A 15,843-nucleotide genomic window follows, 5' to 3' on the forward strand; every position below is an offset into this window, starting at 1 on the left:
CCGGTAGTATATATATAAATTGGGGTGGCAGGTAGCCTAGTGGTTAGAGCGTTGGGACTGAATCCCCGAGCTGACAAGGTAAAAATCTGTCGTTCTCAACGAGGCAGTTAACCCACTGTTCCTAGGCTGTCATTGTGACGGTCGTCGTCGAAAGGAGTAGACCAAAGTGCAGCGTGGTAAGTGCTCATGATATTTCTGTATTTAACTCAGAACACTAAAACAAAACAACGGAAAACGAACGTCACATTCTGCAGGCTAACTGAGCTGTACAAAAACAAGATCCCACAACTGAAAGTGGGAAAAAAGGGCTGCCTAAGTATGATTCCCAATCAGAGACAACGATAGACAGCTGCCTCTGATTAGGAACCATACTCGGCCAATCAAAGAAAATGACAACATAGAAATATAAACCATAGAATGCCCACCCCACACCCTGACCTAACAAAATAGAGAAATAAACCGTCTCTCTCAGGTCAGGGCGTGACAGTCATTGTAAATAAGAATTTTTTCTTAACTGACTTGCCTAGTTAAATAAAATACATTTCAATTAACAGGTGTTCCTTCTTAAAAGTTAATTTGTGGAATTTCTTTCCTCCTTAATGCATTTGAGCCAATCAGTTGTGTTGTGACAAGGTAGATAGCCCTATTTGGTAAAAGACCGTCTGTATTATGGCAAGAACAGTGCAAATAAGCAAAGAGAAAGGACTGTCCATCATTACTTTAAGACATGAAGGTCAGTCAATATGGAACATTTCAAGAACTTTGACAGTTTCTTCAAGTGCAGTCGCAAAAACCATCAAGCGCTATGATGAAACTGGCTCTCATGAGGACCGCCACAGGAATGGAAGTCCCAGAGTTACCTCTACTGCAGAGGATAAGTTCATTAGAGTTACCATCCTCAGAAATTGCAGCCCAAATAAATGCTTCACTCAGTTCAAGTAACAGACACATCTCAACATCAACTGTTCAGAGGAGACTGTGTGAATCAGGCCTTCATGGTCGAATTGCTGCAAAGAAACCACTACTAAAGGAAAGAAATAAGAAGAAGAGACTTGCTTGGGGCAAGAAACATGAGCAATGGACATTAGACCGGTGGAAATTTGGCCTTTGGTCTAGAGTCCAAATTGGAGATTTCATTAGGCTGCTGTCTGTAATTATTTGTCTCAGTATATTTCATGATGTGTTACTGGGCAATGATGTGACTAATCTGATTTAGGGCATTATTATTTAGTAAGCAAAATAAAAAGCCTGAATATTTCCAGTGGTGGTAATATCGCTAGAAGCTGATCCGTCGTCAGTATAGTGGAATCATTTTTATGTTCATGTAAGATTTAAATGGAGGAAGCTGAGACGAGAGCAGCGCTGCTTTTCTTTCGATCCTATCAGTATCGACACATGGTCTAACGACGCACTTAGCGAACCGTCTCTCTTCGGTGTTTTGGGATCTTCGGCCATTACATTCATCCCTCTAGAGGAATTATTTTCCGACTTAGTGACTGACTTCAATATACTTTTGTAACTCACCAAAGTTGTTAGTGTTGACACACACGTCTATGTATACACCAGTTGTTTCTCCAGAATAGAACACACAAACTCTGGTCCACGCGCATTTGTCGGACGCGAGTGCGTCTCATAGCGTACAGAACTGACGCATTCATGTTAGCCGGACTTACTATCACCAATCTGATATCAAAAATTAAACTAGATTGCTGTCCACATTTGCCTCTACTACCAATTTCACCATCAGTTTACTAGCCAGACACTACAGATGAGCCCTTTGGGTCTATATGAGACGTCATCTGGCTGCATCGATCATTGCATACATTACACAGCTTGTTAAATTTAAAGCATATTTCACCCCTGCAGATCCATGATGTTGATCAACCTGAGCTGGTCGCTCTGATAGGGCAGGTGGTTGAGGCGTATGTAACAGAGCACCACACGACTGACATCCTGCAGATCCTTCTGGCGCTTGATGAAAATGCCCACTACTCGGTGGTCAGCAACACCATGAAGCTATTCGAAGCCAACATGGAGGTGGGAGACTACTATAACGCCTACCCCAGCGAGGGGTCATCAACATCTTCGACAATGCCCTTCACAGAGCCGCCAAGACGGTGTCAGTAAACTCAACACAGCAAGGCTGGCACGAGATCAAACACCACCTGCATGCCCGAATCACAGGTAAGAGGCCCTTACCATAGAGATCCTATTATATTACTAGAGGGACTGTATTATAGACCCTCAAAGTTCCAGAATGGGGTGAAAATGGCAGCCATATTGGTCAGTGCAAAATCCAAACCAGTGGAGCCATGTTTGGCAGCGAAACAGTTCATTCAGCCTCATTTACTACCTTTAAAAAAACATAGCAGATATGGCTGACTTGCTTAAAAACAAATGTGGTTTGTACTGACAATTGAGATGTACAAACTATGGCATAAGGGGACAACGAGTGGATAAGAGGCAATCCGTAATTTCGATTAAGACATTAATGAGCGAGCGAGAACGGACGTAGTCAATTTAACTATGTGTTGAGCACTTTTGAAATGTACAGCGACAGAATTCTGAACATGGGCCGTTCTTACAGTATTATCCCTGTACACCAAGTCAGAACCGTAGGATAAATAAAGGGGGTGAATAAGCAGACAATGAAATCACTTACAATATCCGATGATGGCACTTCTCTAAAACAGGCTATAGGCTAAATGTGCACCACCAAGTCAGAACAGTAGGCTAAGTTATTAGGGGAAAAGGGAGCAAATTATTAGGGTGAAGCACATGAGCTACTAACAGCTTACTACACAACATACACTTAGTATTGCTTTCTTAGCTACATAGTGCATTCGGAAAGTATTCAGACCCTTTGACTTTTTCCACATTTTCTTACGTTGCACCCTTTTTGCATTAACTTTTTTGACTCATTACTTAAGCTGCTGCAACTCTTTATTATCTATCCTGTTGCCTAGTCCCTTTATTCCTAGTTATATGTACAGTTCATTCGGAAAGTACGCAGACCCCTTTTTTTTACATTTTGTTACGTTACAGCCTTATTCTAAAATGGATTAAATACAAATAAAATATTCATCAATCTACACACTATATCCCATAATGACAAAGCGAAAACAGGTTTTTATATTGTTTTGCAAATGTATAAAAATAAAAAAACAGATACCTTATTTACATATGTTTTCAGACTCTTTGCTATGAGACTCTAAATTGAGCTCAGGTGCATCCTGTTTCCATTGATCATCCTTGAGATGTTTCTACAACTTGATTGGAGTCCACCTGTTGTAAATTCAATTGATTAGACATGATTTGGAAAGGCACACACCTGTCTATATAAGGTCCCAAAGTTGACTGTGCATGTCAGAGGAAAAACCCACCCATGAGGTCGAAGGAATTGTCCGTAGAGCTCAGAAAAACAGGATTGTGTCGAAGCACAGATCTGCAACATTGAAGGTCCCCAAGAACGCAGTGGCCTCCATCATTCTTAAATGGAAGAAGTTTGGAACAACCAAGACTCTTCCTAGAGCTGGCCGCCCGGCCAAACTGAGCAATCGGTAAGAACCAAGAACCCGATGGTCACTTTGACAGAGCTCCAGAGTTCCTTTATGGAGATGGGAGAACCTTCCAGAAGGACAAGCATCCACCAATCAGGCCTTTATGGTAGATGTAGTACTCCACCAATGAGGCGTTTATGGTAGAGTGGCCAGACGGAAGCCACTCCTCAGTAAAAGGCACATGACAGCCCACTTGGAGTTTGCCAAAAGACACCTAAAGACTCTCAGACCATGAGAAACAAGATTCTTTGGCCTGAATGCCAAGCGTCCCATCTGGAGGAAACCTGGCATCATCCATGGTGGTGGTAGTATGCTGTGGGGATGTTTTTCAGCGTCAGGGACTGGGAGACTAGTCAGGATCGAGGGAAAGATGAACAGAGCAGAAAGAACAGAGAGATCCTTGATGAAAACCTGCTCCAGAGCACTCAGGACCTCAGACTGGGGCGAAGATTCACCTTCCAACAGGACAACGACCCTAAACACACAACCAAGACAACGCAGGAGTGGCTTCAGGACAGTCTCTGAATGTCCTTGAGTGGCCCAGCCAGAGCCCGGACTTGAACCCGATCGAACATTTCTGGACGGACCTGAAGTAGCTGTCTAGCGACGCTCCCCTTCCAACTTGACAGAGCTTTAGAGGATGGGAGACACTCCCCAAATACAGGTGTGTCAAGCTTGTAGTGTCATATCCAAGAAGACTCAAAGCTTTAATCGCTACCAAAGGTGCTTCAACAAAGTACTGAGTAAAGGGTCTGAATACCTATGTAAATGTGCTATTTCAGTTTTTTTCTTTATAAATTTGCAAAAATGTAAAAAACCTGTTTTTGCTTTTTCGTTATGGGGTATTGTGTGTAGATTGATGAGGGAAAAAATGTATGTCATTCATTTTAGAATAAGGCTGTAACCTTATTGTAACCTGTAACCTAAATGTGGAAAAAGTCAAGAGGTCTGAATACTTTCCGAATGCACAGCACTCCCTGGCACATTGCATCATTTATGCAGCAGCATACAAGACATTTTTGGACTCACCTTGTTGTGCTGTGTTCACGTGAACAGGAAGGTAGTGCAGAGGTCATTCGTGGCAAATCTTGTCTTCAAACTTTGTCATCACAGTCTGGCATTCTCTGGATTTATGGCGCTTTCAAGACAACTAGGAACTCTGGGGGGGAAAAAAACAAGGTTGAATTATGACGTCAGTGATGAGAGGCCCAAGTTCCCGACTTGGATTTCTGAGTTGCATGACCGTTCAAAACATATTACTTGTTTCTTTCAGAGTTTCCAGTTGTCTTGAACTCACTGAAGTCTGAGATTTCCCAGTTCCGAGTTTCCAGTTGTTTCGAACACGGAAGAAGTCATGCTGGATTGACATGTTGGATTGACATGTTGAATGTTTATCCTTTTAAGCTTGGAAAAGAGACCCTTAAACCCAGACTTGGACCACACACCCACTCCACTGAGTAGCAGGCTAGTGATTGCTTTGCAACGCTTGCAGTTAGCCACTGTTTCCTTTCAAACCCCTCATTGTTGAATTTGCGATTTCCACCTTGTTGTGTAATGTTTATGTCCAATGGCCGATAAACATCGATACGTTTTATTTATAATTTATCTTCATATGACAAGGATTGAAAAGGATTTGACAGCAGATTGTCGACTTCATTCATGATGATTCACTATTTTTTGTTCCGTTCCACTATTCCAACCAGCAAAATAAAGTTCTGAACGCTTAGAACCAAAAAAAGTATCGGTTTATACATTTTCCTGTGTCAGCCGTCCTAGGTCAACCTCCACACCTAATTACTTTAGCCATTGTGCACTGCAGTCTGGGGTCTCACTAGTACAGACAGCAGTGTTATAATTAGCCAGAGGATGCGCTTCAAAGGGCTCTTGGTGATGTAGCCGTGTGTGTTCTGGTGGGGAATGTTACCGCTACACGGCAATGTTTAAGGTCAGACCAATATCTTTCTCCTCAGGGTATGCTGGGCTCTTTTGATGACTCGATGTTTTCAACATGTTGCTCGCTCGAAATACAAAGTATGTCTCTCTGTGGAGAGGACCGCTGTATGTGGTCTGCATCTTAAATCTGAGTTGTCTAATCTCATTGAGAAAATGGAAAGTGCTTCACATAAAAGCACTGAAGATGTGGATGTAAAATATGAATGCCATTTGACATGCCATATGGAGAGAGATGATATGTTCTATGAGTCCATGATAGCATTTGGTGGGCTGGAATATTGCGTTGGATCCAGCAAACTTGAACATTGTGAAAGTTCTGTGCAACTTCCAGTGCGCGTTTACTGTGAACACTGAGGCTGTACCCGATTTAAGTTAGTTATAACAGTGGCCAAGTAGGCTACTGTGGCTAATTGATCATAATGTAGGCCTACCAGAGTGGCATATCATCAAAAACAATTGAGAAAATGCATCCCATAACATTTTAACATGGAAATAGCTGTTCTATCATTCAGCCTACAGTAGCAGCCAATGTGTGGTGTTCAATGTAGGTCTACATTCCATGAGCCTTTTGAAAAAAATATGCAGGGCTTGACATGAACCTGTTTATCCACTTGTGACTGAAAATCTTGTTGTTTAATGCAAAAAAAACAACTTTACAAAATAAAATGCATCATTATTCACATACCATTATTACACAGAATCAGACAAGTTATACTATCCTCTGCCTATTGGCTACTTAGCTTATTCAAGACTATCTCAAAATACAACACTGCCTCTTTAAGACAAAAAATATATATTTTACCTGACTCACTTTTCAAAGATGTCAAGAAATGCACACATTTTGTGCTCTTGTAGGAAGCAGTCCCGCCCTCATTGCTGACTACAAATGATCTATAACTGGCTAATAACTCACAAACTAGCAAAGGATATGAACAAATGTGCACACGTTGCTACATGTAGCTCTCGCTTTGATCTCAAAACAAACGCATCTAATCACAACCGCTCATGCTGTAAAAACAGTCCAGTTCAAAGTGAATGGCATAGATCCATACATGGCAATGGTCTATTTGCATTTAGGCTACTGCAGCTCTGATTGTTTATGGCGTACCGGTCTGTGTAGAGTACGGGCCTGAGTCGTGCCTGTCAATGCAATAGAATCCTACTCCGATGCGTCCTGCCTACAACAAAATCTCTTGCATAGTTAGTTTTGCATATTAAATCTTGCATAGCTCGTTTTGGTTTCAGTATGTTGCATAGAAAGTGGCTAATATTGTGTTGATTCGATCACAATTCCCACAGTAAAGGGAAATGTTGATAGTGTTAACTAACATGGGAACTGTAGAAAGTTTAATCTCGTGCTTCTCTGTGTGGGCTGATATTTGTTCTGCGTGGCAGTCCCGGGGAGCGGTGGAAAAAGTACTAAATTGTCATACTTGAGTAATAGTAAAGATACCTTAATAGAACATGACTCAAGTAAAAGAGAAATCACCCAGTAAAATCCTACTTTAGTAAAAGTCTAAAAGTATTTGGTTTTGAATATACTTAAGTATCAAAAGTAAATGGAATTGCTAAAATGTACTTAAGTATCAAAAGTATAAGAAATTCATATTCCTTATATAAAGCAAACCAGACAGAACCATTTTCTTGTTTTTTTAAATTGACGGATAGCCAGGGAACCACTCCAACACTGACATAATTTACAAACAAAGCATTTGTGTTTAATGAGTCCACCAGATCAGAGGCAGTAGGGATGACAAGGGATGTTCTCTTGATTAGTGTGTGAATTGGACCATTTTCCTGTCAAAATGTAACGAGTACTTTTGGGTGTCAGGGAAAATGTATGGAGTAAAAAGTACATCATTTTCATTAGGAATGTAGTGAAGTAAAAGTTGCCAAAAATATAAATAATAAAGTAAAGTACAGATATCCAAAAAACGACTTAAGTAGTACTTTAAAGTATTTTTACTTAAGTACTTTACACCACTGGAGCTGTGTGCCCCCGCAAGTGCACAGCTTAGTGAGAACATTGCTTACAAGCCCAACAATGCAGTTTTTGTTTTTAAGTAAATAAGAAAATATTTTCACAAAAAATACATAAAAAGTAAAAAAAATAATAATAATAACACAATAAAATAACAGTAAGGAGGCTATATACAGGGGGCACCGGTACCGAGTCAACGTGCGGGGGTACAGGTTAATCAAGGTAATTGAGGTCATATGTACACTACCGTTCAAAAGTTTGGGGTCACTTAGAAATGTCCTTGTTTTTGAAAGAAAAGCAAATTTTTTGTCCATTAAAATAACATCAAATTGATCCGAAATACAGTGTAGGTAATGTTGTAAATGACTATTGTAGCTGGAAATGGCTGATATTTAATGGAATATCTACATAGGCGTACAGAGGCCCATTATCAGCAACAATCCCTCCGGTGTTCCAATGGCATGTTGTGTTAGCTAATCCAAGTTTATCATTTTAAAAGGCTAATTGATCATTAGAAAACCCTTTTGCAATTATGTTAGCACAGCAGAAAACTGTTGTTCTGATTAAAGAAGCAATAAAACTGGCCTTCTTTAGACTAGTTGAGTATTTGGAGCATACGCATGTGTGGGTTTGATTACAGGCTCAAAATGGCCTTTCTTCTGAAATTCATCAGTCTATTCTTGTTCTGAGAAATGAAGGCTATTCCATGCAAGAAATTGCCAAGACCTGAAGATCTCGTACAACGCTGTGTACTACTCCCTTCACAGAACAGCGCTAACTGTCTCTAACCAGAATAGAAAGAGGAGTGGGAGGCCCTGGTGCACAACTGAGCAAGAGGACAAGTACATTAGAGTGTCTAGTTTGAGAAACAGACGCCTCACAAGTCCTCAACTGGCAGCTTCAATAAATTGTACCCGCAAAACACCAGTCTCAACGTCAACAGTGAAGAGGCGACTCCGGGATGCTGGCCTTATTTTATTAATTCAGACTATTTTTAGAAGTGTATACTTACTGGCTAGGTTGTTGCTACGGCGTCTCAATAGGGACAAACTGTAATATTTTACATTTTTAAGCAGAATTCTTTGAAGGAAGTATGCGAGGCACAGACATTTACTTCGCCGAAACTAAGTTCTGCTAGGAGCAAACCAAACCTAGTATGCGGGCGCACCCTTATAGCTCTCTCCATTAGGTACTTTTATCCATTGAAAATCAATACTGTAGGCTACTTATCAGATGTACAGCAAGGCAACAACTTGTGCCAGATGTGTAGGCCAAGCATTTTTTCAACCTTCTATGTAGTGGGTTTTATTTGACTCATGCAAGACGTAAGCTATCTCTCCTCAATACAAGGGTGGGTAGAGATGCCCATCTGGTGGTGTATGTTGAGCATGACAAGTAATGCTGAACTTTTAAGTTCCGAGGATGTTGGTACAGTTGTATTATCAATTCTGATTTAAAGTCTAGTCCAGTGCTCCTTGGTCTATTTGATGTCCATAACCTTAAGCTTCTCTGCTGAATGTGTCCTCATGCCTCAGGTCTTCCTGTGTGTCCAGAACTCACCAGGGAGAACATCCCCAAGTCTCGGAACGCGGGTCACTTCCTGTTCGTAACAGACACGGTCATCCGCACCAGTGTGACCAAAATCCTGGAGTACAAGAGGGACTAAACCTTGGCGTGATCCTGGACAACACCCTGTCGTTCTCCACTAACATCAAGGCGGTGACCCGATCCTGTAGGTTCATGCTCTACAACATTCACAGAGTACGACCCTGCCTCACACAGGAAGCGGCGCAGGTCCTAATCCAGGCACTTGTCATCCCCCGTCTGGATTACTGCAACTCGCTGTTGGCTGGGCTCCCTGCCTGTGCCATTAAACCCCTACAACTCATCCAGAACGCCGCAGCCCGTCTGGTGTTCAACCTTCCCAAGTTCTCTCACGTCACCCCGCTCCTCCGCTCTCTCCACTGGCTTCCAGTTGAAGCTCGCATCCGTTACAAGACCATGGTGATTGCCTACGGAGCTGTGAAGGGAACGGCACCTCCATACCTTCAGGCTCTGATCAGGCCCTACACCCAAACAAGGGCACTGCGTTCATCCACCTCTGGCCTGCTGGCCCCCCTACCTCTGAGGAAGCACAGTTCCCGCTCAGCCCAGTCAAAACTGTTCGCTGCTCTGGCACCCCAATGGTGGAACAAGCTCCCTCACGACGCCAGGACAGCGGAGTCAATCACCACCTTCCGGAGACACCTGAAACCCCACCTCTTTAAGGAATACCTAGGATAGGATAAAGTAATCCTTCTAACCCCCCCCCCCCCCCCCCCCCTTAAAAGATTTAGATGCACTATTGTAAAGTGGTTGTTCCACTGGATGTCATAAGGTGAATGCACCAATTTGTAAGTCGCTCTGGATAAGAGCGTCTGCTAAATGACTTAAATGTAAATGTGTACCGTCATGTGCTTTAAGTGCCATCATGCGCCCTCCCTGCTGGCTGACTTTCCCACCTACTGCCGGATGGAGCTCCCACCTACTGCCCCAACCAGGACCTCTGCAACTCCAAGTTCACCTGCCAGTTAGGGAGCTCCACCCGGCAGCTTGCAGGGACTAACCGCAAATTAAGATCCAGGAGCAGGTGATTGACTGACTGGGGAACAAGGGGCTATAGCTCTGTTTTACACATTGTATAACCCTACTGTGGGTTGAAGGTGGAATAGCCTGTTAAATAACATCTGCAAACACAAATTGTAAGCCTATATTTGATCAGACTGCGGCCCCTCTTTCCCTTGGAATTGGAATTCCACAGTGTGATGTGTGACCAATGATGTCATAATACTGTATGATATATGGATGTTACATTGTGGTGTAATTTGTTTATGATAACATCACAATACTGTATGATTGGCTTTCACCCAAGATGAAGTCATAGTAGATGAATAGGAATGTTTTTAACGAATAGGAATGTTTTTAAAGGGATTAGTGACATCACAATGAATGTTGGGCTGATTTTCAAAAATGTCATTATTGTGATTAAAAATGTTAGCAAGACGATGTCACAGTGCATGGAGTAGTTTGTCAGCGATGGAAGCCCCTGTATGAGGGCGCACGTTGTGAACTGGATCTTGTGTTGAAAGCCAACTTTATTGAAGTGAACAATGAGCAGACCATGGCAGCTCTGGTCCTAGAGGACATGCAGAAGGAGTTTGACTAGCTCTGGGACAATTGCAAACATGACCCTATAGCTGGTACATAGAAACTAACCTAACTAACTGTTGCCATATAGATTTAAATACTACTTTTAAACTTATTTAATAGTCATTATTACATGATAAATACTATGAGATGAGATGGACATGAAGTGTTTATGGAATTTGATTGGTGTTCTTTTTCCATTCCGAAGGCAGGAAGCAGATTCTCATGAGTCTGTGCCCACAGGTGTTTGGAATGTACGTAGTTAAGTTATCTGTTGCTATGGTGTTAGCCGGTGGGGTGCAAAGAATAGATCCCTCTGGAACAAAGGTAAGAGGTATGTATCCTTGTTTTAAACATGGGCCCATTTCTCTCACAGTTGAAGTCGGAAGTTTACATACACATTAAACTCAGATTTTCACAATTCCTGACATTTAATCCTAGTAAATATTCCCTGTCTTAGGTCAGTTAGGATCACCACTTTATTTTAAGAATGTGAAATGTCAGAATAATGGTAGAGAGAATGATTTATTTCAGCTTTTATTTCTTTCATCATATTCCCAGTGGGTCAGAAGTTTACATACACTCAATTAGTATTTGGTAGCATTGCCTATAAATAGTTTAACTTGGGTCAAACGCTTCAGGTAGCCTTCCACAAGCTTCCCACAATAAGTTGGGTGAATTTTGGCCCATTCCTCCAGACAGAGCTGGTGTAACTGAGTCAGGTTTGTAGGCTTCCTTGCTCGCACAAGCTTTTTCAGTTCTGCCCACAAATATTCTATGGGATAGAGGTCAGGGCCTTTGTCACGCTCTGACCTAGGAGAGCTGTGTTTACTCTGTTTAGTTAGGTCAGGGTGTGATAGGTGGGTGGGCATTCTATGTTTTTGTTTTCTATGTTTTGGCCAGGTATGGTTTCCAATCAGAGGCAGCAGTCTATCGTTGTCTCTGATTGGAAGCCATACTTAGGCAGCCTGTTTTTCCTGTGTTGGTGTGGGTAGTTGTTTTACGTTTTGTTAGTATACCTGACGGAACTGTTGGCTGTCATTTTGTTGTTTTTGTTTGAGTTTTCATTAAAGTAAATTATGAGCACTCTACATGCTGCGCCTTGGTCCCCTTTATACGACCCACGTTACAGCTTTGTGATGGCCACTCCAATACCTTGACTTTGTTGTCCTTAAGCTATTTTGCCACAACTTTGAAAGTATGCTTGGGGTCATGGTCCATTTGGAAGACCCATTTGCAACCAAGCTTTAACTTCCTGACTGATGTCTTGAGATGTTGCTTCAATATATCCACACAATTTTCCTCCCTTATGATGCCATCTATTTTGTGAAGTGCACCAGTCCCTCCTGCAGCAATGCACCCTCATGACATGATGCTGCCACCCCCGTGCTTCACGGTTGGAATGGTGTTCTTCGGTTTGCAAGCCTCCCCCTTTTTCCTCTTAACATAACGATGGTCATTATGGCCAAACAGTTCTATTTTTGTTTCATCAGACCAGAGGACATTTCTCCAAAAAGTACGATCTTTGTCCCCATGTGCAGTTGCAAACCGTAGTCTGGCTTTTTTATGGCGGTTTTGGAGCAGTGGCTTCTTCCTTGCAGAGCGGCCTTTCAGGTTATGTCGATATAGGACTCGTTTTACTGTGGATATAGACACTTTTGTACTTGTTTCCTCCAGCATCTTCACAAGTTCCTTTGCTGTTGTTCTGGGATTGATTTGCACTTTTCGCACCAAAGTACATTCATCTCTAGGAGACAGAACGTGTCTCCGTCCTGAGCGGTATGACGGCTGTGTGGTCCCATGGTATTTATACTGCGTTCTATTGTTTGTACAGATGAACGTGGTACCTTCAGGCGTTTGGAAATTGCTCCTAAGGATGAACCAGACTATTGGAGGTCTCCGATTTTTTTTTTTTCTTGGCTGATTTCTTTTGATTTTCCCATGATGTCAAGCAAAGAGGCACTGAGTTTTGAGGTAGGCCTTGAAATACATCCACAGACAGGTACACCTCCAATTGACTCAAATGATGTGATTTTGCCTATCAGAAGCTTCTAAAGCAATGACATAATTTTCTGGAATTTTCCAAGCTGTTTAAAGGCACAGTCAACTTAGTGTATGTAAACTTCTGACCCACTGTAATTGTGATACAGTGAATTATAAGTGAAATGATCTGTCTGTAAACAATTGTTGGAACAATTACTTGTGTCATGCACAAAGTAGATGTGTCATGCAGAAAGTCCTAACCAGCTTGCCAAAACTATAGTTTGTGGAGTGGTTGAAAAACAAGTTTTAATGACTCCAACCTAAGTGTATGTAAACTTCAGACTTCAACTGTATCTTATATTCTGCAAATAACCGTGTCCATGTTAAAATCTGATTCTAGATCTGTAATTAGGTCCTTGTTTAGGCGAGTCTCATCTTCTGCAGGTGGGAAGTTTCTGAAGTACGCTGCTAAAATCACTCCTCTCTGTCCTCACTGCTGGGATCTGCTCCAATACCACAGGTCTGTCTGCCCTCTGCTGGTGCATCTGATACAGTGCACTTTGCTTAGAAGAATCCATGAAATAACCACTTATAGTAGTAAAAAATGTAGTGTGTGTCACGGTGGCAGCCGTGAAGGAGTCTTGGGAGTGGCATCTAGAGGCAGGAGCTCTGGTGCTGTCTGACGGGGGTCTTTGTTGTATTGATAAGTTCAACAGCATCAAAGAGCACGACCGCACCAGTATCCACGGAACCATGGAGAAGCAGACCATCAGTGTGGCCAAGGTGCAGGGTAAAGAAAATACAGTTTTTATATGTATATAGTCATAATATAATTCCAGAGGGCGGTTCTATAAAGCCTCTTGCTGTACCGTATAGAAATCCTTGCACTCAAAATTGGTCTTTACTTCTGTTGTGGGTTGAGAGTTAGACATATCGAACATGATAATGTCAGTAGGCATTAAAAAGATAATGACATAATGACACACATAATGCGTCTTTCTATTTCCTTCATTTCCCTCTGTATTTCCCTCTGTCCCGCCCAGCATGGTGTGCAAACTGAACACCAGGACAACCATCTTGGCAGCCACCAACCCTTAAGGGCCAGTATGACCCCAATGTGCCTGTGTCGGTCAACGTGGCCCTTGCCAGCCCCCTGCTCAGCCGTTTTGACCTGGTCCTGGTCGTACTGGATGTTAGAGATTGATTCAGACCTGGAAAACCAGGTGGTAGGACTCTCCGGCCAATTAATGACATAGGATCAGTTGAAGTACAGAACAAGGATAAAAATAAAACCATCTCTCTAGAAGTGGAGTGTAACAGCACTGCTCTTAGTGCCACCAATTACCGAGGAATCACTGGGATATGATATCGTTAAGTTAAGCTACGCTGCAAATTAGACATGAGACCTCATCTGGTCTCTCTTCCCCAGAAGCCAGCACATGATGATTTGCATAATATTATTCCCACACTATTTGCATGAGGAAGAGCTATGTTGAATAAAAGCCAATGATGTATACCCTCTACATCATCGCCCCAGTTTAATCGGTGCTCTGTGTCATTATCAAGACGACCACTCAGAGCTGTGGTTACTGAAGGCTGGGTCCTACTCATTAGGGAAAAATGTAGCAAAATGTTTTGCAACTGAAAGCAATTCTTAATAAACAACTTCAGGTAGTCCCTTCCTGTTTTCAGTCCTTCTGTCTGGTGACTTGTGTCATGACGTTACCCTCTTTGGACACTGCGAGCACCATCTCCCGACCTCTATACTTCTGACACCAGGCCCTGTAAGAGCAGTAGTAAATTCCTATGAGGAGATTTTCTCCTAATGGCCATAGTATAGAGACAGTGAGTTTTCATAGACAACACCAAGGAATTTCTTCTACCTCACAGAACTTGACAACCGAACAATATTCAGGTTCTGGAGAAGGTATAAAAGATCGGTGTAACGCCCTGGCCATAGAGAGGGGTTTTTGTTCTTTATTTTGGTTAGGCCAGGGTGTTACATTGGGTGGGCGTTCTATGTTCCTTTTTCTATGTTTTTGTATTTCTTTGTTTTGGGCCGTGTGTGGCTCCCAATCAGGCACAGCTGAAGCTCGTTGTTGCTGATTGGGAGTCACACATAAGGAGCATGTTTTTCCTTTGGGTTTTGTGGGTAATTGTTTCTGTTAGTGTTTGCACCTGACAGGACTGTTTGGCTGTCAGTTTTCTTGTTTTGTTTGTATAGTGTTCTTTCTGTGATTAAATATTCAATGATGAACACTAACTCCGCTGCACCTTGGTCTACTCACTCTCACGACAGGCCTTACAATCGGTGAAGAATCCAGCTCTGAACTGGTCCGTTTGGTACAATTTTGTGAAACTCATGAGAGACAATACGGCCACATTACCATAATCATATTTATACAATAGCCTCAGCAATGAGACTTACATCTAAATGGTTGTATAAAATGAATGAATAAGGATGGAACTGTTTGTGAAATTGTGTAATGTGATTTTGGACTGTTTAATGAAGGAAACTCCAATTCCCTTTGGACTCTTAACTAAATCAGAGGACCGCCCATGAGCAAAGTTATGGTCTGGCGTCATGGGACAGGCCCTTTTCTGCTCTTCCGAATAAAACCCCCACCTAGGTTTTCTATCACTAGACCAAGCTTACATCAATTACGAGATGGCTAAAGGTTGGAGACCAGCTTACCTCGATAACGAGAGGGCCAAGGTTTGAGAGGAGACCAAGCTTTCCTCTTGCTGAACTTTTAACCATACCACGTGGTTAAACTCTTAGACTATCGATACCGACAGAATAAGAACAAGTCTTTTAAAATAATTACTAGTCTGCAGCTAGGAATTCGGTATCATTGAACGCGAAGATCGACAACCGCCGAAACATCTCTCCTATAACGACATTAATGAATGTCACTCTGAACTACCCATTCTAACCACGACAAAGAGCGAGAGAGGGCGGACAAACTCTCCAACAGAAACAAACTTTTCAACAGAGATTCCGATGACACACTGAGCGTAAATATATATATTTATTGCAATTGTTCCCGAATGAGTGAGCGTTCATGTGCAAAGGATTAGTATTTCAATTGTTATAATTATCAACTCTTTTTTTTGTCTAAGAAGCCGCCATGCCGGTTTAGCCCACTAGGGCACATTCCCCTATCATTTCTTTGTAAC

General features: G+C 42.1%; 1 protein-coding gene across 1 annotated transcript; it reads left to right on the top strand.

The window, feature by feature from the left end:
- Nucleotides 1-1,178: 1,178 nt before the first annotated feature.
- Nucleotides 1,179-13,867, top strand: LOC106607622 (DNA helicase MCM9). Its single transcript, XM_082976167.1, is given in 16 exon segments — nt 1,179-1,190; nt 1,867-2,070; nt 2,073-2,184; nt 9,030-9,159; nt 9,945-10,006; nt 10,009-10,074; nt 10,077-10,126; nt 10,473-10,527; nt 10,530-10,733; nt 10,889-11,014; nt 13,088-13,111; nt 13,114-13,144; nt 13,146-13,183; nt 13,274-13,447; nt 13,703-13,758; nt 13,760-13,867. Coding segments are annotated over 16 exon segments (1,452 nt in total).
- The last annotated feature ends 1,976 nt before the right edge of the window (nt 13,868-15,843 follow it).

The sequence above is a fragment of the Salmo salar genome, chromosome 06, assembly GCF_965601325.2.
Source record: "Salmo salar chromosome 06, fSalSal1, whole genome shotgun sequence".
Lineage (NCBI taxonomy): Eukaryota > Metazoa > Chordata > Actinopteri > Salmoniformes > Salmonidae > Salmo > Salmo salar.